The 27,009-nt window shown below is 37.9% G+C and overlaps 1 protein-coding gene across 10 annotated transcripts in view; it reads right to left on the bottom strand.

Annotated features, from left to right (window-relative positions):
- The window catches only part of MECOM (MDS1 and EVI1 complex locus), a 543,968-nt gene that overhangs the window by 42,145 nt on the left and 474,814 nt on the right, over window positions 1-27,009 (bottom strand). For 6 of the 10 annotated variants that reach the window (XM_011222622.3, XM_034663326.1, XM_011222624.3 and 3 more), the window contains exons 3-5: window positions 17,000-17,134; window positions 4,984-5,086; window positions 1,020-1,236 (exon numbers count right to left, since the gene is read on the bottom strand). In XM_011222622.3, coding sequence (XP_011220924.2) covers window positions 1,020-1,236; window positions 4,984-5,086; window positions 17,000-17,134 — 455 coding nt within the window. Of the gene's footprint in view, window positions 1-1,019; window positions 1,237-4,983; window positions 5,087-16,999; window positions 17,135-18,004; window positions 18,022-19,751; window positions 19,959-20,003; window positions 20,888-27,009 lie in introns of those variants that run through there. The other 4 variants (XM_034663330.1, XM_019797720.2, XM_011222628.3 and 1 more) reach the window with 4 other exon arrangements.

Below are 27,009 nucleotides of genomic sequence, written 5' to 3'. Positions count from 1 at the left end.
CAAGATAAACCATGAGTAATTCACACTCTTGAGTAAGGCCAGTTGATACACTATCATTCCCACTTCAATACAGTGTAATGCTCATTTGAAATTCTGATTCTAGGTTCCAAGGATCGTTTCTGGATTTAAAAGCAAAGAAAGGAATGCAATCATTAAAATCTTTTGTGGGCCAAGGCAAAAGCCACCCGGTAGAAACAAACAGAAAACCTATTAGCTGGTTATATGCATCCCTGATCTGAAAGACTGTTCTGTAGCATAATCATCACTGTGGTTTTCCAAGGGCGGATTCCAGGGTGGTTGTTTTCTTTAACAGAAATTTAAAAAAAAAAAAAAAAAAAAAAAAAGTTCTTGAATGAAGTTCAAAAGCCTACAAAAAATTAATATATTGCTGATACATGATTTTTGCTTTGTTAAAAATAAGTACTAAAGAATAATTTCATTTAGATCATGTTTACTTTTTCCCATTTTCTTCATTGGGCATGATTTTTTTATTCTTTTATATATTGTGGTTTAGATAAATAGTTGAAATGAAATCCACAGGTGACAAGGATCTATCAAAAGATCATTGATCTCTCATTAAGTGTATACCAGAACCAATATATATATATATTTTTAATTATCTAGATGTTTCTAGAGGCAGCTTTACTATTTGGCATATGATGACTTTAACTAGCATCAGTGTTGTTCCAGCATTCTTGATTCTTCCTTTAAGTCCTATTTTACACTGCCACGTTAAGCTTTCAGTTGCCAAAAACACCGCTTAAATAAACATAAACACATTATTTTCTGTCTAGCATCAAAATAACTAATTACAACTCCATTGTAAATGTTTTACAGATAAGAATTTCCAGTGAAAACTGATTTCTGAACATGTCGCTAACACACTTTGTCAGGCTCATTGCAGTTCCAAATTTCCCATCTGCATAAACTCTGAAAATTCAGCATACCGACTGCATACCAACAACACTTGACTGCAGAGGAAATAAACATGTTCCATAGTGCAACAAGCCATTTCTAACCTTTGCAAATCGGGGAAAACTTGGTCACATTCCTTACACTCCTGGATTGCATGTATGTCTCGGAGATCGTTTTCACTTTCGAGTTTTTGTTGGAAGTCTTCTTCCACCATTGAAAATGCTGAGTGAGGGGTACTGCAGGGGAACTTCTGGTGATCTGCTAGTTCAGCCTTGGACTCAAAGAGCTGGTCACAGTCCTCGCAGCGATACTGCCGTTCTTCTGTGAAAATAATTCAGATGTTACCAGGCCTGGGCTGATCAGGAAGTGTCACCACAAACCAGCAGCTCTTATCGAATTATGGAAGACATAATGGAAATGATTTAGTCATCATTTCCACCACTTCGATTTTAACCTGAATTAAAAATGATACCTGTAGAGAAGCCAGGATACCGTCCAGCAGTGTAATGTGGTTCCTGTGAGTACGGTACAGCCTCCTCACCAGACAAAAGCTTTATGGCTTAAACCCTTCCAGGAGTTAACATTCACAGGATATTAAAGTCATAATGACCACTGACTGTGCATCATCTATTTCCTCAACCCTGTTCATGGGTACTGATATTTCTCAAGACCTGATCATGAGAAATTATATGTCAGATGTTTATCCCATTCTCAGATGAGGCTACCAAAGCTCAGAGAAGTTCAGTAACCAGTCAGGGATTATAGAGCCAAGGGGTTGTGCCAGGATCTGAACCCATCTTTGTCTCATACCCTTCTCACTGTGCCATGTTACCTGGAGGGCACGTGGGACACCGAATCCCTATCTGAGTCATGCTTGTACCTGGTTAATAGCAGTAAACTTGGATGTTTCATTACATTCCTCATTACCACGTAATGGGACACAGGATGTTTTTAGTACCCTTTGAGGCTAATTTATGTTACCCTAGGGTCAGGGCTAATTGGCAGGGCCCCGTTAAACAGCAAACATATCATGAATTTGCATTCTGAATCAGTAAGATAAATAAATGGTCCTAGTGGGAACTAGCGATAACAAGGTTATAAAGTATCAGGTAGTGGTGGTATTGTTCCTACTCTTTCCATCTGAATCGCTTTTAGCCCACTCATGAGGCCATACTACGCACAGATCACACAGACACAATCACAGAAGTCTTAAAAACAGCTCACAATGCTGCAAAGACACCCAGGACAACATAATACATAATCCCTGTTTTATAGAACTACAGCCAGGACCTATAGCCAGTTGTTCACTGACTGAATGTTTTTATGGGAACATTTTAGTCACCAACAAATGCTAGGCATTTTGCTAGGGAATGACTATATAAGAAACTCAAGGGGATACACATGTGAACAAATAGAGTGTGATGTATTTTATGACAGATGCATGCATAAGGCCTAAGGGAGCCCAGAGGAACGTGTCTAATCCATCTAATCTGAGGGAGCGAGGTTCAGAAAAGGCTTTGCAATGAGCAAGCATCAGCCAGGTGAAGTGGGATGAGGGAGGACGTTTCAGGCAGTGGGAACAGCGTGCACCAATGGTTAAAGGAAAGGAAGAGCATGGCAGCTCGTGGAAAGGCAAAGCTGTAGTAAAATAGGGCAGGCTGATAGGGCGCATGTAGGGAAGAAATGGGAAGTGAAGTAAGAGAGGGTAGCAGATCACTAGGGGCTTTTGGGGCCTGTGCTAAGAAGGGAACAGAAAGCCACTGAAAGTTGGAAAGCCCAGCTATAGTGTAACAAGTTAAGCAGAAGTCAAATGGGATACCACTGTTCTAATCCACACACAATACTGGTTTGATTTAAACTAAACCAGTAACAGGGGGCCCAGAATGGTAAAGAAATCACGATGTAGATTTATACGTGTCAAGTTTGGACTGTAGAGGGTTAAGGAAAAGCGGCATACTAAAATAAATCACCTTGGCTCTCAAGTCAGGTTGCTTGATGACATCTTCCAGGTAATGGAAACATCTCCTACACTCTGTCACGCTATTCACATACTTAAGATCTACATTTAGGGGCGCCTGCGTGGCTCAGTTGGTTAAGTATCCAATTCTTAATTTTGGCTCAGGTCATGACCTCAGGGTCATGAGATTAAGCCCGGTGCTGGGTGTGGAGTCTGCTTGGGATTCTCTCTCTCTCTGCCTCCTCTCCCCACACCCACTTGCTCTCACTCTCACTCTCTCTCTCAAAATAATAATAATAATAATAATAATAATAATCATCTACATTTAGGATCTCACCAGCAGTCTGAACACAAACAGAAACTCCAGGCCACAGGGATGGATGGAAAAGGCCTAGGATTTAGAGATAGCAAGACCTTGGTTTGAAAGCTGACTCTACCACTTTCTAGTCATGTGGTCTTGGCCAATTTACCTAGCTTTAGGTAGCCTCAGTTTTTCTCTGTGTGTAATAGAAATGATTCCTTTCTTACAGGTTTGACCTATATGTAAGACCAAATGAGATAATAAACGGAGAGCATGTATCTGGTATACAGTAAGGTGTGTGATGCTTGTGTTTTATTTTCTCTCTCCTAAGCAATCTGAAATCCTAGAAGTATAAAACACAAAGCACCACTTAAACACCATAAACATTACATATAGCATATATGGTGTATATATATATATATAGATATGGATATGACATGATGAAAACAAAAGGCAACTGACGGATTCAAGAGCATTGTAAAGGCAGGTAATTTATGAATGGTAGCCCTAAAAGAAGAATAGTCACTTCTATTTAATTTTTTTAGAGTATCTATATTGCTAAACATATTTAGAATTTAGAATATTTAGAATATTTTTATATCTAGAACCCTTAGAATGTTTATATATCTAGAACATTTATATTGCTAAAAATAATTGTTTGAAAACCTTTTGAGACCTAACATTCACCAATGAAAGTTGCCTTGCACTAGAGAAAACCCAGATTATGTTTCTTATCTTCGAAGCACTCTTAGCTGTCACAGACCCCATGGATCAGACGCCCTACTCAGGCTGAAACTCTACCCGGCTGGTTGAGAACACTGGGTCTCTAAGAAGAGAAGAATTTCCAAAAGGTTCCCCAAAATATAACTGCTGTAATCTACAAGAAGGCAGAATGCAGCCCAGCCAAAGGAAAACATGTTCAAGTGAAGAGCCAGCCAAGATGGGCAGCCTCCTTCGGAGGAGCGGCTGAAGCAGACACTGAGGTTCTTCTGTCACGGATGCCAGAAGGACGGGAGGGGGCTCGATCCCCACGTGTCAGCTCAGTTGGGGTGAGTAACCCTTCCCAGTGGTCCTTCCAACTAAAAAACACTCTAAAGACACCATTAGATTATTTTGAACCAAATTACGTTACATTAGGAGAGAGAAATAAGAAAGAGAAAGAAAAAGTACTCAATTTTCATCCCAATGATACAAATCAATACGGGTAGAATTTTCTCTTTATCTGTCTTGTACATACATAACTAGCAATTATAATTGTCTTGATCCCCCCCTTCATTTGATTTAGAATAGGTCTCTGGCAAATAAAAACTTCTCTGGCTGTAAAATTTCCTCATGTGTACTTTTCTCCCAATCCCCATCCCCCCAACCCTTGCCCATACGGTCACGCTGGCTAGGGTTTCACTCACATTGATACACTTTTCCCAGTAAGAGAACATCAGATGGGAAGAAACAGCCACTAGATTTATGAAAGCCCAAACCGAGTTCTCTGAAATGACTTTTGTAGAGTGAAAGGATTCTCCCCATAGTCTAAGCGATTGACAAAAAATTTAACCATGTGATATCTCAGTCGAAATATTGAAAATTCCTTTGGCCTCCACTTTAGGGAAGACTTCTGTTGCCTTGAGCTTCACGGTAACATCAGCCAGGCATCGAGCCAAGAAAAGAGCCAGTTACAAGAGAAAGAGTTTGCTAAAACTGACGTTGAAGAGCCAGGAAAACCGATACATGCCACGTGCAATGGACTCATGGGGATGCTCCATCCCAGCGACCGAGCGAGGGCAGGGAGGACGGTGGCGTGAGCGGTACTAACCGTGGATATCCGGCGCCATAGTTTCATGGGGATAGTCTTCACTCTTCATGAACAGCAGGAGCTCTTCTCCTGGGGCAATGTCTGCGACTACTCTATAAAATATCTGCACACGACCAGAAATGGATGGGATGGGAAGAGAGAAAGAAGTGAATGTTAAGAAAGGGCAAGATATCCACTAATATCTGTACGTCTTCTCGGACCTTAACATATTTCTTTCTATCAAAAGAAGGGTGACTTTCTGGTGACAAATCGAAAGCTGTGACTCTCATGCCAGTTCACAAACTCTTCCAAATCCTCCTCCACCAATCAAATTGTCTTCAGACAAGGCTTTCTGTGTCACATACACCTCGTGTAATGTTTAGTGAAGAATGTTCCCTTCTTTGAATTCTTCACTCTAGTGAACCACCCAGGTATTCACAGAGCTGAATGTGTCTGGCATTATCCAGCAGTAGCCTTGCAAAGGGCGGCAGGGACACAATGACCAAGCTTAGCGTGTCCTCAAAAGCAGCCACCTTCTCAACAAGGTGTTTTTAAGGATGTGACATAAAGAACTGAGCTGTAGCGATTCCCCTGTCAAAGGAGAATCTTTTGTTTTTAAAAAGCTTAATCCCCCTCCCACCAACTTTCAGTACTCTCAGATCCAGGACTTGCCCTCATGCCCCAGCTCCTGACTCCCATTCTCTGAAAGCAGGTGGTATCCCTTTAATTGATTCATTTATCAGGGTGGTAGGGGGTGGTGCTTATTCCCCTGCTTTCTAGCAAAATTCTGAGGAGAGAAAGAATTTAATAAATCGGTTAATGACTGACTAAAAAGCTGTGGGGAAAATGTGGACCTGTAATTCCCCAGAGCTGCCTACCTTTCCCCTGACCAGCTCTGTGACCTTAGGCAAGTCATTGTCCAACTTACTTGTCCAGGTTTCAGGGTTTTTTCCATCTACAAAAGCATTTTCATTCACAAGATACACAAATATCTAATTTATTATGTTGTACACCTGAAACTAATATAATGTTATATGTAAATCACATCTCAAAAAAAAAAAGCATTTAATCATGAAAATATTTAAGGTGCTTATTCATTTTATCACAAAAAAATGTTCCTAGTTTTTAATCTTATTCTAAGATTATTTATTAAACAACAATTCCATGACCAGATAGAGGTTGTGGAAGAAAGAATGAGGTTATACAATTAACTGGTGAAAATGAACATTCACACACACAACCACCAGAGCAACAAAGACAACAACAAAACTAGGGATTCGATTCTGCTCAGTCTCAATCCGATGGGGAAAACTCACAGGACACAAATTACTAAGAACTATGAGAATGTATCTTCAGAGGGCCTTGCTTTAACTCTGTTGGTTTCTTGCAGGATAGCTGACATTTCAAACGGAGGAACACTGAGTAAATTAATATCTTATAAGATCAACAGAAATGTGCATAACTTTCATGGTATTTATCTATTTGTTTATCTTTCAAAAAGCAGAGGACATCAAATGTAAGTATGTGCCTCTTTATTCCAGTAGGTGGCTCTAAAGTCCAATTGTTTATTTTCCTATAAAAAACATCATAGCACCAAATCGTGCTAAATCCAAAAAATCAGTCAATGAGGAGTGTTTTCTGCCTAGTTTCTTTCCTGCTAAAATGAAATCATTTTTTTCATGCAAAAGTAATTTAACCACGTGAAGTTGGTTTATAGAAAGTAATGCCAAACGCAAAATGTTGCTAGAATATGTCATCATATAAGCTAAAATTCTTTATATCTACCTACAGATAGACTCCAGACTATCTTAAGAAAATCACATCTTGTCATGTGTTATTTCTACAGAAACCAGTGAGTGTGCAGTTCGTATCTTATTAACCCTCACCTGTACATTTTCCTGTTTTTGGAAGTACACCGAGAGGAATAGTTCTGTTCAAAAAGTTATCAGGTTGAGAAAAATTATTGTGCGTTCACTTTTTTCCCCCTAAATCTTCCAGTTAAATGCTTATAAGCACCCTATTTCATTCTGGAGTTCTATTTCCCCTTAGAAAACAATGGACTTCTCTCAACAGTTTGAATCACCTCTTTTTTTGGCATCTCTCAAAGGTTTAACTTATTAGCTTCCTTTCCAACAACATGTTGACATTTGAATTGTGACATATTAGAACTTTTCGGTGGCTTCTCGGAAATAGTGAGGTTAAAGAGACAATACCCTGCAAGACCGTCACACAGGGCGATTGTCTCTGTTGGGGAACGCTGCTTAGACACACATGCCAGGTCATTTTAAGAAAGTATTATGATATCATGCTTTCTTTGTGGTCCACTCTTAATCATGTCTTTTTTAATTCCATTTCAGATTTACTCAATCCAGTGTGAACAGTCCAAGAAACAAAAGAAAATGATAGGTACATTGTAAGTATAGCGTATAGAGACAATTCTCTTTGCAGGGACATCGATCGCTACTGTAATTCCCCTTAAGTATCCAGATTGTCATGTGAGGAATATTGAGTGCATAAAAAATAAAAGACACGGAAGAGTGTTGATGTTGGCTTTATTTACTGGAGGTAAAAGGTGACATTCTGGGCCACGAAAGGCAAGGCAAAGCAGAGTGGGTTTTAACTTCAGGGTGTTCTTTTCGATTTTAAGTGAATTTTTATGGTGCTCATGAAACTGAGGTTTGAAAAGAACTGGCAAGCACCAGACGTAATGAGGGCAGATTCTGGGCACACTTCCTCATATAGCAATAAGAATGTGCCTCGAAGTCCCATCCACCACACCCTTACAAATCTAGAGGGTTTTTTCGAGGTGTTGCTACCACTTGTGATCCTTTTTATATCTCATCTCTTAGGATCTTAGAAAGATTCGGTAACATTATATTTTTCCACCTATAATTACAATGACCCTAAAAAATAATTTGAATACTCGAATCCAGAGATGTCTGCATATAAAGTTAATTTATGTTCTACCTTGGAGAAGGGAGAGGAGGAGTTTAAACAAAAACATAATGACAATTCGTTGCCTCAAAACAGCTATGGGGAGGAATGATGGAATGTAATTTTGGAGGAATCAAACCTTTCTGAAAATCAGATATCACATCTCTGCTTTTATATTATAAAATAGGTCTTTCAGCAAATAAAAATGAAATAAATAACAGAAGTGATTAATGTAGCTTTTCCCCACAGGTTTGTATATTAAGTATTTTTGGCCATGCTCATAAAAAATATAACCATAATGTCTTTAAACTCAGTGTAGTCTCAAAATCTCGGCTCTATTGCAGTCCTATGAATTATATGTCATCTGAGTTACACACCAGAAGCAGAGATCCTACCAGTATAACCTCTCTGGTTTTTGAGTTGGAGAAAAATGGAAGGGAATCATTACTCTGTTGCATTCCATAAAAGAAAAGGTCTCTTCTCCCATCAGGGGGTTTTATGGAAAAAGTTATCTGGATCCAAAATAAAAATGTCCTGGATCTGGGGTTTTGTGATGAATTCAACTCAAGTATATAAAGAGGGACTCCAAAGTCTCAAAGACTTAGAAAAAGTTCAAATTGATACAAAAAGGGTTGTTGATTTATTATTTTGCTGTGTCTCTCTCGGAATGCTTTCTAAGAAGGAAAAAAATCTCAATTCCCCACAATAGAAGTTGAAAGATAAGAGGAACGGGGCCTTAGTGTATAAGAAAATAGGAATATATAAAAATTCTGTTCTTTTAAAAGTCATGATAAGCATTTTTAAAATGTGTTAGCTCCTCTAGAGTTTTCTCTTTGGTAGCGAGTAACAAATTCCAGAAATACAGCATGTTATGACCATGACCTAACTGTGCATACATTTGACACTTCTGAAAGTTAAGGTGGTTTTTTCATAAATTTCCCAATATCTTCATGGACTCTTTTTATTTTTCCAGAAAGCTATTTTTCTATCTTTGTCAGTATGGATATTATATCTAGATCTCTGGATGCCTCAATTTATAAGAATAAATATTTGTAGTAAATGTTTTAATTAATAATCATTTTGTATTTTTTAATTTTCTCAATGTGCTAAAATAGCATAGTAGTGAAATTTCTAAATATGTTTTTTTAACTCTAAATCATTCAATTTTGAAAATAAAACTAGAAATTCCCCAAATTGTTCACTTTTACTAGTGGTAAAATTCACAATTTAAGGCATAAATTTAACATTATATACATCTATATAGGAATTACTCTAAACATAATTATTATACTTAATGTATTTTAATCAAACATCAAAACCAGTTCCAAATGCCAAAAGATATCCCTTCAGTTAATATTCACAAGGCTAAGCTAGGGATAAAAGGCAGTGGTGATTGGATTTGATTTAACAAATTTTAGACTTCCAAAAGGTATATTTTCATAAAATGTTATATATAAGCATGGATGTACTTGGATATGTTATATATTTTTATATGTGACCTATAAAAGTGGCAAAGTATACACCTTGGGGAAATTTTAAATTTGCATAACGTATTAGCAATCTCATATTAAAATAAATGAATGTTTAATGGCATATGCTTAATTCTAATTATATATCATATAAGGGATATGTAATAATATGTTATATACAGTAGTTTATATGTATGTTACAGTAGTTTGTATATAATATATGTTACATATAATTATATATTATATGTAGTTGGAATTGGGATTAATCATATTTTATTAAATATTCATGTTCTTTTGTTATTTAAGTCCAAGAGCACAAGCACTAAAAAGAGTATAAACGCTTGCAAGCATTCCGATAGGAAAGTTAATAGGTTATAAAAGACTTCAGACAAATTCTGTTTTATACTGTCAAGGCCTGTGTTCAACCTAGTCCTCCATCAAATAGACAATGCTACTATTTGTATTTATAAATGGTAATAATGTGGGTTCTTGTTTATTATCCTATAAAATAGAAAAACCTAGTATCTGTCAGACCAGACTTACAGTCTAGTTTGCTATGCTTGGATCAATTTAAAGTATTGTGCTTGTACCAATGAGACAGAAGAGAAATTCAGTGCACAGGGGGGAAAACAAGAAAAAAAGAAAACACATCATTTACTTTTAAAAAGATGAACAAGGCCTCATTGTTATGAATCTCGTTTATTTTTCCTGGTCAAGCACTGAAGTTTTATTTATGCTTAATAGACTGCATTTGGCATGTCTAAAAATGACAGAAGTGTGAATTATGAATGACCTTCAACCTATTCAGGAAGTTGTAATAATTGAAATAATAGAGAAATGTACTCCCTGCAGAATCTGTACGGAGAGACAACTTTTTCAGACTATTGCGGTCTTCTCCCTTTGAAATTGACAGTTGATTTCTGCCTCTTCCAGCTCCCACCATTCAGCCTGAATGCTTTATTTTCTATAGCTTCATGCAATGTACCAGTCAGAAGGCTAGGAAGAGCTTAGTAGAAATTTAACATTTGGAAGCTAGGTGGGAGAGGAGGTAGGTGACAGTTTGCATATCCGAACAAAGTCAACATTAGATATGAACACATCTGTCAGCCCTGGTGCTGCAGAGAGGTAACATCAGGTCCACAAAGACAGTGTGTGCATATGTGCTAGCTTTAGAAAACACTGTCTGGACCCCCGATCTACCATAGCTATGTAGGAAACCCCAATATTCAGGAGGGCATGAGTAATGTCAAGTTTTTAGTCTCACCAAGAGGGACTCTATTATACATTCTCAGCCTAACTGGTAAGAGATAATGAGAAGTGTCTTCAGGAGACAGAGAGATTGATTACAGAATGGAAAGATATTTGTCCGACAGAATGGTAGTTTTATCATGGCCAAGTTGTGCCAAAGCAAACCACTCTTAGTTTCCTTAATTTCTCCAAAGAGATGGTATACCATATTCATCTTTCAGATGACAGTCTAAAGACTAGAAGATATTTTGAGAAACATGAGGTACTGTCTTCCTATATCCAAAAATATGTATCCATCGGTTATTTTCAGGACAAAAATATTATTGGAGGTGAAGCTTCCCCCCATATTTATCTCTTTATTAATAACATGAGGAGAAAGCCAGGTATAATTTATTGGATGACACAAAACAGAGAACTGACTGTTGGTTTTAGTTTGTATAAACAGAGCAAATGATAAGGATCCACCTACTATTATATCTGGAGCCTACAGTGTACCCAGCCTGGAAGCCTTGAAAGTTTCAATGAAATGGCCTCTAAGGACCCCTACAGTCCCCACAAGAAATATCCTCTTGTCACCTGCCTTTAATGTGGCCATTTCATTTGATTCTAGGAAAACCGATCATTCTGAATGGTTTCAGAACAACTGGGAAGAGTTCCATCACCACATGATGAGGAAGCTAAAGATCATCTTTGGGTTTTTTACCAGGCTGGAGGCTTTTCTTGTGTCCTTGACCAACATGTTTTCCACCTTGATGGATTGTAATGCATTCTGACGTCTAACTCTTTGGCACCATTCCAGAAATAGCTAGCTTCTAGTATGGGTGTGATGCTTTGAGATCTTCCTGAATGGCAGGTGTTACATACACGCAAACACTAATTACTTAAAATATGTACAGAATACCTCAGGTCATCCACTTTTTCAACTTATGTGACCTGTGAATCTTCATAAAATTCCTAGTCTGCACAGTGTTATGGCTACCTTGTTCCTGAGCATCATTACGTGAGGGAAACATTTCTGGGGTAGGGGTGGGCAGGGGTGTTTGTTTTATCATGTGAATATCAAATGGCAAACTATATCTGAGACAGTTTCATCTTCAGGTGAAGGAAGTAACTTATCAGGCAGACAACATCCCCCCAAAGTCAGCTTAGGCCCCGTTCACAAGGCCAGGCTCTGGGTACTGCCAGCTGGCATTCATCTTAAAACAGCAGAGCATAACTTTGGTATAAAAGTGGAACTTGACTTAAAAGGAAAGCAAAGAAAATGCCCCAAGCCAATAATAATTTTAACATCAAAAGAGGTCATAGAAAATGTGGACAGAAATCCTTGTAAAGGAAGAGCAAATTAACAAATTACCTGACAGTTGACGCAAACATTTTTAAAAAGTGGAAAGAGGCGAACAAATTACATATTGCTTTTCACATCGCTGGTCTTCCCTGCTTTTTTGCACAAATTGCATTAATTGAATAATTCAGGAAAACTTTTTTTTCTCCGTAAAAAGCCAAAGAAAATAACTTGATAATTGAGCCCATAATAAGCTTGTAGTAATAATAGTACTCTAGTGTCACGGCCGTCTGATAGAACCATTGACGTGGACCTAAGGAGAGGGAAAGTGGGTGTGCCAATTCAGCCATGATCGTCCTGGAAGCAGTTAAAACTTTATAAGGTAAAGCACAAACGAGAACAATGCCTGTTCCAACTGAAAACACTGCAGAATCTTGCTGCCCTTCATTAACCACAAGAGAGCTGGCAGAATCCCCTACGTGAATTCTGACCTTGATTTCTCTGAGGGGCGCTCATTCTTCTATATCTTATTTCTTCAAAATATACATCAGGCATTGGATAATCTCTTATTGACACATTTCTTTTTATTCAAAGTGAACAGTAGACTTCTCTTATTCTACTTACTAAATACCAGCTGTCAAGGGCCTGTTTAAAAATGAAAGGACTTATCACCTTGTGTAAATGACAAGATTAATAATGTCTTGGGTTTCTGAGGACTTTATTCCAGTTATAGACCATGTTAAGGGCAGGCCAGGAGTTTGAATGAAACCGTGTTCCCTTCCAGGATGCAGAATACATATATACACATAAAACGTTACCCCAAAGCACAAGCCCAAATCATTCTAATTATCATGAGTGGAAAGGCAGGTCTTAAGTCTATAAAGTCAACGTATATGAATTGTGCCTTACTGACCTGATTACAACCAATATGGTTTCCCCATGAAGAAGTATTAGGGGAAAAGCTGTGCTCGAAGAACTAGGTACTGCATAAGTACCCCAAACTTGCAAACATATCATAGATGAGAACTGGCCTTGTTTGAGGTAGATAGGGGGTCTATGGGTCACCTTGCCTTTTTTCAAGGTGAGGGTATAGAAATATGGAGGTATGAGGTGACTTATCAAAGAATGGAGGGACAGGTAAGAGCAGGGTGAGGCCAAATCTAAAGCAATGTGCTACACCCACCCAGCAGAATGGTTTGTAAAGGTACCTACAAGACATCAAAGGAAAGGACAGCAAAATATCCAGAATAAAACAGAAAGAAAGAAAAAAGAAAACCTCAACAAATCATCTAGATGTGTACCTACTTAACATTCAACACATGGGTGTTTCCAGATGTAAATGAAACTCAAAATAATTAATTGTTTTCATGCTTCCCCTGCATATTTGGTCCTCCTGAGGACCTATTCTGGAAAGAACTTTCATCCTCCAACTCTCTGCTTTTGCTCCTGCCCTGCTCTACCTCTCAGTGCCAGCTCTTGCTCCTGAAAGCAACCGGGGACAATTTCAGACTGTTAAAATGTAAAAATATTGAAGCATTGTCTATCTCAATAAAAATTTCCAGCTAAATGCTATGCCACAGCAGTGTGGCTATGTAACCTTGTATAGAAATTTTAAGGAATATGGGGAAACTAATTAGGACTTCAAGGATAAAGAACCTTGGACATTATTATAGATCTTCTATTTTATGACTTGAATGCGATTGTTTAATTTACTAGTGTCTTTGGTTGTGACCTTCTTCTTCAAAGATAAATTACTATAGTTAATACAATATTTTCCGGGGGATGGCAGGGGATATCAGGCAGGAGCTGCAGCTACTTAGAAATTATGATTTAAGCATTCACTCCAGTGTTTTCAGAATTCCTATCTCCAAAAACATCACTGCAATAATTTTGAAAACATGAAGAGGCATCTAAAAACAATAAGCTTGGGTCTTTCTAGGAAGCATTAAGAAAGAAAACTGCCACAAAGCTCACTCTGGCCTGAGGGGCAGAAAAAAACCCTGAAATAAAATAACTCACAGAAATCTACTGGAAAATTTAAACTCAGGAAAATCCCCTCAAATAAAATCCTTGTACAGAGGTATTAGGAAAATGTTAATTGCATGGTCTTTGTTTTTATGAGACAAACCAGATTACATCTTTTCTCAACTTTACTTGAAAATCAAAATCCATGCTGTTCCTAAGTACTTCTTCACCACCAGACAAATCAGATATGGGTTTTATCCAGTACGCATGTTTTGACTGTCTCACTATTACTAACCTGTATTATCATCTTAGCAAGAACATTTATTCTCTTTTATAGAACTCTTCCACATCATTATAAAACTGATCCACATTGATTAAGCTTAATCTTTAACATCAGAATTTCTAAAAATATCTTCTTTGCAAAAATAAACTATAATTCATACACCCTTGTTTTGTTCTGGGCCATCTTTCCCCTTCTTTATTAGACATCATAAGTATTATAACGACTAGACTACAGTTGAGACTCATCTGACATTTTTCCTTTCTGTAGCCCAGGACTTTTACCTGTCCTGTTATTAAAATTCATTTTATAAACTCAAGCTCTATCTAAGAATCGGAGCAAAGAGAAACACTTTTTTAATAATTTCTTGAGAGTGCTTCATCTGCTATTGTTTGTGCAGATGAGTTGATGTTGCTCGTGTTTAATAACTACTCCTGGTCCAGGTCTCTCTTTATGGACATTAAATAATATCTCACACAATGAAAGTGTTCACTATGTGATGAGTTGTGCTTATTCACCATTTGGCAACTCTTATTTCTCATGGAAAACAGAACCAGAAAATAGACCTAGAGAATCTCTTTAGTCAGCTCTTTTATCATTGTACCTAGTCCAACATTCACATTTCAAAGCAGTCTGAAATTGTACTCTTAATTAACTTGTAGAACTATGCAAACAAGCTTACGGATGAATATGTTTATAAAATATGCATACGCTATTTGGGTATCTGTTCTCTTTTGTCTTGTCAACTGGGCTAAGTATGATTGTATGCATATATTGCCTATCACACAAATCTGACTTTTACGTCTGACTTTCCTCTCTCGTTGTTTATGGGTGAACTTACTTGACCATGTAATGTCAATTTCACAATTATGTTATTTGATATGTACTATGTTACTATCTTAGACTTCTGCCAGTAAAATACATAAATTTAAAATGAGTGCTTACAGAAATAATAGGTATGTGTCTAATATTGGCCTTTTATGTTTTTCCTGATTAACTATTTCCCTTCATTCTTCAATTAAAATAAGTAAACATGCTGTTCATTATGGTATGAAACCAGCATATTTTCTTTTGAAAGCAATATATTTTATAATGTGTGCTTCAAAAGTAACTGTGTTAAAATTATAAATGCCTGCCCTAAGAAGCAATCTAATTCATAGTTAGCAATAGCAAAATGGTTTTGCTTTTTTAATGCAATCAAGATTCCCAATAAGAAGAGTATATTTATTACAACATATGAGACACATAAATATTAAATGGAAAAACGTATTGGCCACAAGTCCCATTCTTACACCATCCTTTCACTGATCCTACAATAGTTTTATCTGTCCAAGGAGATAGCTCCTATTGTCAGTAAATATGGTAGCAAATAATTATTATGATATAATTACATTATTTCATCTTACAGCTGCCTTTTGAGGTCCGTCAGCTCCTTTATTTTAGGAAACATAACCTGAAAAATTCATTTACAACACCTATGTATTTCCCACATCTACAAATAGTGTATGCTCAAAAAGTGTTTGTTGTTGATGTGACAGTAACTCATATGATGGACTTGGGATATTTCCTGCTCCCAATCAATAGTTAATTTAATAATGTTTTCCTTTGTCAATAATGCCTCTTGTTTTCTTACAGCGAAAGGAAAAAATAATTGATTGGTTTATTATTTTTGATATATGTGGAAGATTTTTAAATGATACCTATTTAAACCTAATTTTACAATTTACTACCTCTTACACAGTTTAGTCAGTAAAAATTATCTGGTAGCTGGTAAAATGCCAAAGAATAATCTCATAATGATGATTGAAATAGAGTCTTAGGCCATATGACGCTAACATTACTTAACAGCTTTCAATTGGAAACATCTAATTTAAACTTTTCTTTTTCTTGGTGCTGATTTTCACAGTAAATTTGCCAAACAACTATTTTAATATGGCCTTTGAAACATATTTGATTTAGGTAACCATTGGGTTAAAAGAAATAAATGATGGATAACATAATTAAATTTGAACCCAACAGTGTGGGTTCATTAACAGGCTACACCTTTTGTTGTTTCAGGTATTGTCATACTAAGTTACAAGATTCATAACCTAATTTTATTGAGTGCAAAATATGCTTCATGATATTTTCATGATCTTATTTCATAGTTATTGTTATTAAAAGTTAACCTCACTGCATGGGCCTCCATAAAGCAATTTCCAGCAGTGATATTTTTAAACTTTTCACCAAAAAAAAGGAGTATTTTGATTAATCTAAAAGTGTTTCTCATTTATAAACAGGCAAATCAATATAAAATGCACAGCCAGATAAGACCACATGTAGATTTTATCTATCTCTCTCTCTCTATAGATATATATATATATCTATAGAGATATATATATATATAGATATATATATATATCTATAGAGAGAGAGAGATAGATAAGATACCTACTATTTCAAGTAAAATCTATATAATATTTCAAGTGTATCACCTCCAATTTCTGCACAAATTCATAAAGTGCTATTGAGTAGCTCAATACTTCCCATGAATGTTTCTCTATTATGATGGTAAAGAAAAAAGGTAAAGAACAACTAGCAATAAATAGTACTCTGTTTTTAAAACATTCAATCACACTCAGAAAACTAGAGTATTTATGAAGTTACAAAGCGCGTAAACTACTCAAAAAAGTAGCACTGAAAGAAAGTAGTACTGCAAATAAATTTATTCTGCATCTTACTTATATTTGTGCATTACCTTTCACCATATCAACAAACAGGCCACAAGGGTCTACTGCAGCTCACTGTTATTTTTATTCTTCAGGCTTCACTGATACTTTAGTGCTCTCAAAGAAAGACAAGAAAATCTTTACAACATACCTGGTCATTTATCTGGCATGCAACGAGGTTGTGTTGATCATAACAGCCAGCGAACCTGATGTACTTGAGCCAGCTTCCTACATCTGGTTGACTAGCATCTATGCAGAACTTCACATTGCAAAACTCATCTAAGATCTGGAAGGAAGAAGATGAGAACAATCAATTTCCATATCAGTTCATTCATTAGAATGGTTAATTGCTTGAAAACACTTTATTCAAGTGTATAGTCCTCCTTTAAATCCTTAAAAAAAAAAAGTCAGGCAGCATGCATATTAATAAAGGAGGAACAATAATAAGTTATCTTAGAAGCAGCAATGTACCGTTTTTTAAAAGAACAAGGCAACTGTACATTATTGCAAAAACTGATCGATTTAAAAATGCTTGTTTCCTTGTTATGCATGAATGAGTGCTATTGACTTAATTCTATTCCATGTGATTTTTACAAAAAATAATATTGAACAGCATATATTAACCTCATATTTCTAAACTAAATAGTCAATGTTTTAGATTCAGATTGTCTTCCCATGTAACTGTATACTTTCACATTTTTGCCTTTTAAATTAATTCAATTAAAAAACTTTAAATATCACTAAATTCCTTTTCACTTTGCATTTCACTACCATGAAACAATTCAATCACGCCCTTAATGGAAGAAGTTAATAAGATCTGTCTCATAAATGTTTCTGACCAAACTTAAGAAAAATAAATGAAAACAAATGATTGGTAAACACTCATACAAAATATGGCAACCTAATGTTTTAGTTAACACATGCCAATGCATATTTCAATTTTATGGTTAGTAAGCAAAATAACAAAACTGACTTGTGAACAAGTAAAAAATATATAGTAATATTATAATAAATTGCCATCATTATCTATGGTTCTGTATTGTTATTTTTCACAAAATTTTACATTTGGCCTATCTTGAGTATTAATCATTACTTAGGGCACCTTAAACAAAAATTGAAATGGGAAACGTCCATTTTTAAAGTTTTGCATACTTACACGAAGCTATTCTGATTCACTAGCAGCAATAACGTTTTAAACATCAATATTAAAAACTGCAGAGTTGTTGACCTAATGGCGAATAAGTAGAAAGGCTGGTAATGTGAATGTCAATCAGTTAATGCAAACTTGAGGAAGTTTCCTATCACAGACTAAATAAGACAGTCCAGAACAAAAACTAATGAATTAAATAACTCCCACAGAACCCTGCTGTATCTACACCTATGTAAAAGTAAAAACTAAACTCTTGGGTACATAGACCAAAAGCAATCTTCCATAGAATTCAGGTAATCACCTAGTTGCAGATTCAACTCATCAACTCACCCACAAACTTCAAGAAGCAGCCCAGCGCTCTGAGGGCTCTAGTCAAGAGGCTTTATGAATAAGCCTTTGGCCATGAGGCAATTAAAGAGCAATAAGTAGTCCCACAATTTAAAAAAGAAAAATCAAAACAGAAGAAAGGGATAATATTTGCTACACACACACACACACACACACGTACATCTTTTTCAAGACACATCTTCACACTAACAACAACAGAAAGTCTACTTTAAATAGCCTCTCTAGTGAGAAAGACAAATATTAACAATTTCTTATTTTTAAAATTACAAACTTTAAGTTGTTTTCTTCAACTCTCAATGTTGAGTGACTCTAATGGCAACTTGAGATTCCCCCCCCCCATGTCTACAGGGGAGCATAAATAACAATAGCAATACACATTTTAAATAGCAAAAAGTTGGGATTTTGCTTTGTTTGTTTTTTGGCTTGTTTGGTTTCTGGTCGATCTTTTGTTATTTGTTTTCTTGACTAGCAAAAAAAAAAAAGGCAGTTGTACTGACACACTAGAGAAATATTTAATGAAGGAAATAGGGTGAAGTCAATGAAATGCAACACCAGTTCCATTTCATATTTGCAGAAAGACGTGGAAAACTTGTTAATTTCAAAGTCAAGCATCATCTATCCCCTTAGCTTTCGAGCATTCCCTTTTGCGGGGGCAGGGAGTTAAGTATTGCATATACTGCACATAAAAATTCTAGGTGTAATTTTATTCCGTGTTAACATTATTGCCATTGCCACTGTCAACAGTGAAATTAATTTAAAAACAGGTTCATTTCTAAAGAATGTCTTTTTACATATATGTTACATGATTATTCAAAAATTTCACCAACATATTAACTTTCTTACTATCAATATTCTTGCCCCAAGACAAAAGCTGAACTTTCTCCAAAAACGTTTCCCCCCCGGGTGAATTATTCACTTTTGATTCGCTAGCAGAACTGCATTTGTCTCCCAAATGTCTTAATCGTCTCGGAAATCTCGAATAAAATAAAGTAAGAACACATCTTCCGTCATTTCATCTAACACACTCCTGTGTTTTTAAAAGCTGTCAAGTTCCAAAGATAGCTTAAAAAAAAAAAAAGAATTCCCTTTAGGTGGACTTTAGAGAAAGGCCCTTTCAAAAAACCAACAGCAAAAGGAAAGAAAAAAAAAATCCCCACAATCTAGCCAAAGGGTCCGAATGTGACTTTCTCGCGAAGCAGCACACGATGTTGGACAGCAAAGCTGTTACTTGGCAAGGTGGAACTCGGCCGAAAGCGGCTCCAAAGTCGCGTGGCCGGTGCCAGGAATTCAGATTTTGGCAACCCCACCTTCTGCGTCCCTGATACCGACGGACAGACACACGGAGGGAGGGGAAGTAGGAGAAGAGCGGGAAGAAAAAAGGCCGACAGCCGGCAGAGAGACCCACCGAAGGCCGGACGACCCACCCCGGAGACGCGTCCAGATCGCACGGTTCCACAGGAGGAACAAGGAAATCGCCAGTCCCAGCAACGTAGATAAGCAGCAGGGCTCCGCGAGACTGCGGGCAAGTAGGAAAAGAAGGCTGGGGGGCGGGGGGCGCCCCGGAGAAGGGGTGCCAAGGCAGGAAACTGTCCGAAGTTACAAACTATGCACATCGCCAAGACTTTTCTTTTTTTTTTTTTTAAGTGAGTTCTCTTACCTTAAGATTTCTATGGCCTCAACTCAGCAATAAAAGGCAATCACAGAAGAATTAAAACAAACAAAATAAAATAATCAGCAGCCCCCAGCTTTCCTGCACGAAAATCCTTTCAAACGATCCCGAACCACATTTCGGGATGTTAAAAAAAAAAAAAAAAAGAAAAAGAAAAGAAAGAAAAAGAAAAAAGAAAGCCTCGCGTCTCGATTTCCGAATAGGTCTCTGATAACTTTGTCCGTCTCTAGGATCTGCTCGCCAGGACCACGCGTTTCAGATTTATTGTCCGCCAACAGTGTATTTTTAAGACCAGAAATGAAGTCTCCTCTCGTCTGGGTGACCCGGGTTTGGTGTGTTTTGGCTTTTTTTTCCCCCTTCCTAAATGAGCTCGGAGCTATTCCTTCTGGTTCACATCACCTCCCTCTTTTCTCACTTTCTCTTGCTCTTATCAGCCCGATGTGTAATGAAAGTTATCTGAAACCCACTAAAACTTCTTCCACTTCTCTCTCCCAGTTCCAAGGGGGGGAAAACAGGCAGGAGGAGGAGAGTCTGAAAAGGTGGGGGGCCTGGGGAGGCGAGGGGAGCTCTACCCCCTTTTAGATCCTCCGCAGCGCCTTCCCCAGTCCTAGACCCTCACGGGATCGTCCCCTTTCGCAACTCCAAGCGCAGCCGCCGGGTTTCTATTTCATGAACTGTCTCTTTAAAGAGGATCTGCTCGGCCATCCAGAAAGAACCCGGGGCGAGGGAGAAAGGGAGCTATCTCCCGCCGCCCAGAGTGATCGGAAGCCAGACGGGCTCCTCTTTCAGTAAATTTTTAAAGTGACAGCAGCCTCCTCTGGCGGGAGAGGTCACAAAAAGGTCGCCAAGACCCAAGTCCTATAGGGACAGACTGATTATGGATACACCATCCCCCTTAAACATGTAGATTTCTCCGGGTAAACAGCCAATGGGGAGATCTCGCTAGGCAGGATTTCTTTCCCTAGGGAAATATCCTCTGTTTCGTTGTCCTGAAAGCACAAGTGTAAGTGTGTGCGTGCGTGTGTGTGTGGTGTGTGTGTTGGAGATGTTAGAGATGGGGGATGGGAGTGATCGGGTGGTGAAGTGCTTTGGGGGGTGTGAGGGTGTGTGCACCAAGCCTGGGGGCGGGGCGCTGGAGGGGGCGAGAATGGGGTTTAGGGTAAAGAGACACTGGCTCATGCTAAACCTAGTAATTAGTTGAGAAATTTTCAGAAAACAGCAGCCTAACAGTGAAAGTTGACATGTCCATTTCCAGTTTTCTGCTAAGCTAATTTTCAAATGATTATTATTGAAATGCATACTCTGTTCCCTCTATTATTATAGTTAGGTCAGCTGAACAGCATGCTACTTTTTCAAATCATATTTTCCTTAAAAGAAGTAATTTAAAAATCTGAAACATTTTTTGCATATAACCTGTCCAAATAGCGTATTAAGGACTTGGGGAGATTGACAATTATCTGGTGAGTTTTTGCCATATACTGTGATACGTTAATTAAAACACCATGAACGTCCAAAAGTGGAATTAAGCAGTTTGACAACTCAGGTTATTTTTAAACTTTTAACATTATAAATGCTGCTTTGGGGATCAGTACTGTAGGGTGATTAATACCTTTCTAATATATATGGTCAATTTTTATCAAAACATTTCAGAAACAGCACTGGAAGAAAGAATATAGGGAATGCGTGACAAAATGAGAGTCTACGGATTTACCTATAGTTAACCTTGGAAAATTTAGTAAAACCCACCGGTTAAGTAGAAATAAATTCTTTTTACCACAAAACTCCATTCATAAAAACAAATGAACAAATCCAACTTCTCAGCTCAACAATGGAAAGTTAAGCAAAGTAAGAAAGTCGAGGGACCCTCGCGGGGGAGGGGTGGAGGGAAAGGCTATGGAAAGCCCGCTTATGTTCAACTTTATCAACAAACGGGGACAACGCCAAGTCCCCTTTTTGTTTTCTCCAAGTGCAAACAGACGTGTAAATCTAGTAGATGTATATTTCCCCAAAATGCTGATTTAAAAACAAAAATAGTAACAAAAGGGAGGGATGTGGGGGAGAGAAAATGACAAGAGGTGGTGACTAATTCGTTTCGGTGGCCTGTTATCTGTGACATTGAACTGTTATTTCAGATAATGGCCATTGTTTGAGGGAAAATCGCACAGCAGTGGTAGGTAGGACAGGAAAAATCCTTTGTAAATAACCTAAAACGCGGTCAGATATTCCCATAGAGTTCGGCGCTTGAGAACCTTTAAGAGCCCCGGGTTTGCTGCCATTGATTTCCTGCCCTTCCTCAACTTGCCCATTGTCGGAGCCCCCCCCCTTTTTTTTTTAATTTAGCCATAAATTGGACCGGCTCGAGCTATGAGCTGTTCTATTTTCTTCCTGTCAGGATGAGGGATTTGTTTTATGATGCATTGTGTATTAAATACAAGTAATCTGGGGAACCGATTGCTTCAGACAGTGCGGCCTGATCAGGGGGTCTGAGAACTCAGCGCCCCAATCCCCCGCCCCAGCCCCGCGGCCCCCGCCTCCTTGCCCTTTACAAAGCGGCTCTGAAAAGGAGGAAACGTCGGTGGATAAACAAAAGGTCGGGTAGAATCGGTGGCAGATCCTGGCTAAATTAGGATTTCGTGGAAAGGGCCTCCGAGTTTTTTCCCTTATATTGAGTTCGGGTGGGGGAGGCGGGGCGACTTTCAAGGTCTGGTACTTGCAGATGCGGCAGGAGTCCGGTAGGTGGCGTTGCGCCCCGAATTAAGGCGCTGCGGCTGCGGTTTCAACCGCCCAGGTGAAGCGACTGCCGCCCGGCGGGCGCCGGCCTCGGGCTTCGCCCTGCGCCTAGCGCGTCGGCCGGCCCGCGTTCCCCGAGCTTCTGGCCGAGTGCACCCCGCACTCCAGACAACGCAGACACCGGCCTGGGCTAGGGCTAGCTCTACGTAGGACATTCTCTTCTCCAAACAGAGCCAAAAGAGTTAACGCCTTCTCTCTGAAACCTTGGAAGATTTATCTAGAGAGTTGGGGGATTATTTAGCCTTATCATTATTCTATTAATATCATCATCATCAGTCTTGCTCTCTACTGAATAATCTGTGAGAAAGACTAAAGGAAATCATCAGAAGGACCCGGGCAAACACTAAATATTAATCTCTCTCCCTGGCTCTCGCCCCCCACCCTTGCTCTCGTGCTCCCGCTCTCTCCCTCTCTCCTACACGCCCCCTCTCCTGTTTTGATTATATAATAACTTGGTGTAAAGACAGAGTCACCCCACTTTTTCCCCGACGACACAGCTGTAAGTTTAAAAGTAAGGTCCTGAAATCCCAGGGTAGTGAGATCGGGGCCTTGGTTCTCATGGAAGGAGCCTCTTGGTATTTCAATAACCCTTTAGAAGACCCTAACCCAACTACTCCTGTCAGAAGTGAAACAGAAGAGGGGACAGAGGGCTGGAGGAAAAGGTTGTTGCAGGGGGCTTGTTTTTTCTCTCTGGTTAACTGGCTTTCCATCAGGAGGTTTCTAAAACAATAAATAAATACAAGGAGCCAAATACCACCACCAATTCCCTTTATTCCTTGGGATTTCTGGTGAAATCTGTTTACAGTAGTTCCCAGTTACAAATTAATCTGCAAAAGCCGCTGTCTGCTCAGCAGTAATCAGTAACATGCGTGTTCTGCAGTGTTTAGCGCTGCCCTTGAAATGGCCTATTAAAAATAATGGTTTTACTATAATCTCAAACCAACTTTAATTTGCAAACATGTATCAGGACAAATGATCTAAATATTAAGGGAATGGAATGGAAGAACTTGTCCTACAACAAATGTATAGCTCTGGGGAAAGCAGAAAATAGAGTGATTCATCAGCAATGTTTAAAAAGAGAATCATACTCTTAAACCATTTTTTCCAGAAGGAATTAAAATATTGTTTTTTCTGTCTCATTCCGTTAATTGTTGTTTACCAGGAAAAAAGCATTGGAAAATATGAGGTTTGAGTGTGAGTTGATAGATTTTCTGGGAGCTGTAAAGATCCCCCTTTGGCTGATGGCAGGGCTGAGGTGGGAGAGGTTAACGTGTTTTCTTCCTGGTTTGAAAAGGGCATAAACCCTCCTCAGGCCCCTTCCTTCCTCTCCCATCTGCATGGATTGCAGAATCTTTAAAAGGCTCAAAGATTTCCAATAAGGCTCTGCCTTCATTGTGTAACTGTTTATTTAAAATAAGTCAATATATTAGTTAAAGCAGTAAGAAGTTAGTGCTCCAGTATTCAAGTGATTCCCACAAGACTGTAAACTGATGCCTCTTTTAAGCCTTAAACTTCATGGTTGTCCCAGAAGTAAAAGTTCTGCTAATGGAGACCCTATGGGCATGGTACATTCCAGCACATCATTAAAGGAAAGAAAAGCAGTCCAGCCAAAGCCAGATGAAATGACTGCACTGTCCACTTTTAATAGGCTTCCTGTGGACAAACAGCCCTGTAACACTCTGCAGAGGACAATATTTAAAAACAAGACAACTTGCTGGCAGTTTTCAATACCATAAAGTTAATAAAGTATGTTCCCATTCACCCTGACATTATGTTTTTCGTTTATAGAGGAAGGCACTTTATAACCTCAGCCTAAGTAGAGTTCCCTTAATTCCGCAGCTTTGGGTTTCTTGAGGTGGCTAAATACACACTGAAGTTCAAGCCTGACATTTTTGTTTTAACACTGTTTTTTTGTAGCTTTTCAAGAATGTACAAGTGCATTTTTACATTTCTCAAGAGCAGTTTCATTCATGGAGATCCTGTTAAATCTTGTTTCATACAGTTCACATCAAGAAGCATGAAATAATCTGAGAAATTGACATTTGGCTGAACAATAACTGCTTGCTAATTAAATTAGCTTCATGTATAGATATTGATGTGTGTTTAAAAAGAAAATCGATGCTTCCTTTTCCACATTAGAATGGGATTTTGCAAAATTTAACTTAACTGAAGCAAAGATGAGAAAAACTATATATGTCTTTAGGATTCAAGAGACTCCCCACTGATTCTCAGATAAATATTTTCCCCAATACAGAAACTCCAATTTGTCTCTCCTCTTTCTTTCCCTCCAAATTCTTGACCACCTACAAGTTCCTTCTCCCAAATCCTTTTACTTAAAGAGTAAGCCATGTAATGAAGCATAATATCTAGCAAGAGAAACTAGATCAGAAAGCCATGGACTCAAAGGTAATATTTTAATTTTAGTGTATGTGTTTTAATTGGGGGGGGGGAGTATTTCACAAGATGGGCTCCCAGATTTGAAGGTGAATTCTGTGGTGCTGGATAGGTAGACCCCAACAAAACAGTCCAGCACAATAAATTTACAAATAAAAAGGGCTCTGAATGTCTATAGTCACAAAAGGGCTCTGAATGTCTATAGTCACTGACATACATCATCACTGCTCAGGAAAGATATTTCTGGTCTCTCTTGATGGACTTTTGTCTTTTTTTTTTTTTTTTTAAATCTATGGGTGTGGGGGAGGAAACTGTTGGGGAAAAAAAAGAAAGAAGGAAATTAAAGGTAAAAAAAATGTAAATAAAAAATTTCCCTTGGTCTGGAAATGGGCCCTACTGAAAGCATGTTAATCTCCACCTCAGTAATTTGGTTCTCCAGGAGAAGACAGAAGCCCTGCTGCTGTGCCCTGCACTTCATAAATCACATCTTTATGTGGACAAGGTCAGGGCACCTAACAGCTCAGACATGGGCCTTTGCAGTGGCTCGAGGATTCAGGCATGTTTACTCTCCCGCTTGGCTCTCCGAGGAGTAGTCCAGCACGCTTCTAATTACTTTTGATTATTTTCATTTGCTGGGGTCAGTCTGGCTTGCCAGGACTGCTGGAGGGTTGATTTCCTACAAATCTTGATGTCTTTGTAGGACGGCACTGTGTGCGTTCAGAATTAGCACCCCGTTATTGTCCCTATAACATGGGATCCTTCATAACAGATACCGTGATATAAAAGTTTCCCCACTGAACCATTACCTACTTCCTATTTTATTAATTAACTACACAAGCATAATCACCTATCTGATCTAAAAAAAAAAAAAATGCAGGCGACTTGCTTACCACTTGAGTATTTTATAGTATATTTGGCCAGAATGAAAGTGAGTTTCTTTTTTTCTTTTTTTTTTTTTTTTTTGTTTTGACTTTAAATATATTTACTAATGACTAGAAGCTCTTTGGAAACTAAGATGAAATACTTTGCTGAGACAACAGCTCTAGTGAATAAATTATTATACTCAAAGATTTATTTCCTAAACTCCAATTAAGACTGCCATATTTAAAATATTTTTTGTTGGGCTATTTTGATGTATTTCAGGCCTAAGCTATTACGCCGAGTGGTTATTTTGTGTGTAAAGCACAACAACAACAAAAAATATATACCAAGTTTAAGTGAAAACACTGCTATAAATTAAAATATAGTAAAATTTTGGTAGAGAAAAGGAGACAAAATACCATTATTTTTCTCTTCCTTATCCACCCAAAGTAGAAATGTTTAATGATCTGATGTGTATGCATTGAAAGATGCCTTAAAAAAATGATGAACAATAAATATTCGCAAAAACTGAAAAACATATTCACCAAAAAACATATAACATAACGTCAATCTGGTTGTTTGGACATTAAGCATTGTAGATCACTGAGCAAAAATTACTATTATTTTTTCTTTTTGTAGATGATAACTTGGATCATCATTATAATTAGTCTCAAAAAGCCAAATCCCTCGTTCTTCCTAACTTCAGCTCAAATAATTAAATGCTCTTAGAATTAACCTCAACTCTTTAAGGAATTAACTTTTAATTATTTTATTAATTTTAATTAATTCAATCTTTCAAGACTCTATTTAGTACATTACACAATAACTCCAGGGTCACTTCTTCCCTGAACCTATAAAAACACCGTATCAGGGTACTTTTTGACTCATAATTTTGTGGGGAAAGTGAGTTGGAAGACCTTTGTCTACTCCTGTCTCCACTCCCAGCTAT

This window comes from Ailuropoda melanoleuca, chromosome 1 (genome assembly GCF_002007445.2).
Source record: "Ailuropoda melanoleuca isolate Jingjing chromosome 1, ASM200744v2, whole genome shotgun sequence".
NCBI lineage: Eukaryota > Metazoa > Chordata > Mammalia > Carnivora > Ursidae > Ailuropoda > Ailuropoda melanoleuca.
Note: the sequence above shows the minus strand (reverse complement) of the source record. Positions and strands in the feature narration are given on the sequence as shown.